Below are 1,973 nucleotides of genomic sequence, written 5' to 3' on the forward strand. Positions count from 1 at the left end.
CCACACCCCACACCCCCTCCCCTCCCTCTCCACCCCAATTAATTTCGTTTTGGATATAACTGTAGCTTGGTTAAACCATGTGAAAACTATTAAAACCAGGTAGAATGACCGTTTCATATTTCTAAGTGAAGAGTTTGAATAACGATAACGCCATATGTATTCTTCTGTTAGTAAACAATGCTGTTGCAAGTTTACAACATATGAGCTCCTATTCAAAAATGATTTATAAATCTAAAGTTATGCCGAGGAAAAATGCTTCAAATGCAAAGTAATAAAGTAATAGTTTTTGGCAGAGGAACAGGTATCCTTGAATGGGTTTCAACTTGTAATGTTTACCTCCCTTTAAATGTGTGCCCAGTCACATCAATCTCTCGTGTGTTGACTTTATGTAATCGAGTGTGGAATCTCCGTGTATGTTGGCTCTTCTGTAAATAACTGTTCTATTGTATTGGAGGGTAAGGGTCATGCCGGGACTGCGAAGCTACAGTTTTTTTTTGCAGAGATACGAGGATCCTAAAAAGTGTTTGTATTAGTATGTTTACTTTTCGTCACACCAATGCTTTGGTGAGTTGCCCTCATGTAATCGGATGTGTTCCCTTCCTTGTATGTTGGCATTGCTGTTAATGATTGTTCTGTTGTTTTGTAGGGTAAAGGTGATGTACTGACCTATTGGCTCCTGGGCGAGGACAAGCGACACCGGGTAAAACGTTTATCCACCAGTAACAGTCCAGTCAAGAGTCCGTCCCTTTCCGGAAATAATAACAGAGTGTATGACGTTCAGTGCGTATGTAGTATTACAGACAGTGCCGAACCCTTGGGCGATGGTCTAGTGGACGCCCAGTATGTTAGACAAAATGGCGACGCTGTGCCGTTGTACACAAATTCAGGAGCTAGTAAACAAAATTTCTTAAAAATGTGGCCTCAAAAACAAATAAATAAGATGTCTTCTCCAAAATCATGGAAACAGCTCCATTTCTCTGAGAGTGAGAACGACGATAGGGACCAAGATTGTCTCAATAGTCGTGTATCCGTCGAAATGTCACCTCTCATCTCTTCCGCCCAGGGTACGAGTCGCTCTTCCGGTTACCCGTATGAGGAAGTGTAGTAAATGGTTCATTTCAATCAAATGCTTTTTGAAGCTAATTGTATACTGTAATTATTTACGGTGTGGAATATGAACAAAATAATGTTTTACACTTTTGAAAATGTTAGATTTACCTGTGATTGGTCATCCAGGTACAATGTAAGCTATTTATAATATGAAACTATTGTTCTTCCTTCTATTCTTGCATTTTAAATGTAATCCGTATATTTTGACTGTTCTTCCTTCAACGCTTCCAATTAAATTGCGTAATAACATTTCATACTTTCATTTGCATAATAGTCTGTTGATTGGCATTGTACACATTTATATATTGTGTTATTTGTTGATTTTGTCAAACGTGCGATGTATTTGTGGCAAAACAAAGTGCGCTGTGTGCTGTGTTAGGTTAATACATATTTGAATACAGCATATTCCTTTTTACACCAGATGCTGAGCTTTTAGTACATGTTAATCAATTGTAGCTTACTTCAATTGCTTAATGACATGAAATAAAAATATGAATCTTCGATACTTTAATTTTTTTTGCAATTAATTTAGATTCAAACTTCAACATATATGCTTTGTTATACATTGCAAAAATCTCTAAAAGTTAGGAAATATACGAAAATGTATATGTATTGTGTAGGCCATCATTTTAAACACTCCCCTGCATTCATATACAAAATAATAATTACATATTTTGAAATTGACCCAGATGTAGTCTTTACGCCCTTGTAACTTTCCCAAAGAGTAACATCAAAATCTTTCATTATTTTATGTTCATTGTAAACCGTGTTTACTTTTATGTTTTTTCCTATGATAGTTATTATTTTATCACATACCTGTTGAATCTTGTTATAGTAATACAAGCAATTTTCAGACCATGAAA

General features: G+C 35.9%; 1 protein-coding gene across 7 annotated transcripts in view; it reads left to right on the forward strand.

Annotated features, from left to right (window-relative positions):
- Nucleotides 1–1,973, forward strand: part of LOC110455680 (guanylate cyclase 32E-like) — a 109,318-nt gene extending 107,345 nt beyond the window's left edge. For all 7 annotated transcript variants that reach the window (XM_021505953.1, XM_021505955.1, XM_021505950.1 and 4 more), the window contains exon 22: nt 647–1,973. In XM_021505953.1, the coding sequence (XP_021361628.1) occupies nt 647–1,105 (459 nt within the window). In that variant the 3' untranslated portion in view covers nt 1,106–1,973. The remainder of the gene's footprint in view (nt 1–646) is intronic.

This window comes from Mizuhopecten yessoensis, unplaced genomic scaffold, assembly GCF_002113885.1.
Source record: "Mizuhopecten yessoensis strain PY_sf001 unplaced genomic scaffold, ASM211388v2 scaffold8361, whole genome shotgun sequence".
NCBI lineage: Eukaryota > Metazoa > Mollusca > Bivalvia > Pectinida > Pectinidae > Mizuhopecten > Mizuhopecten yessoensis.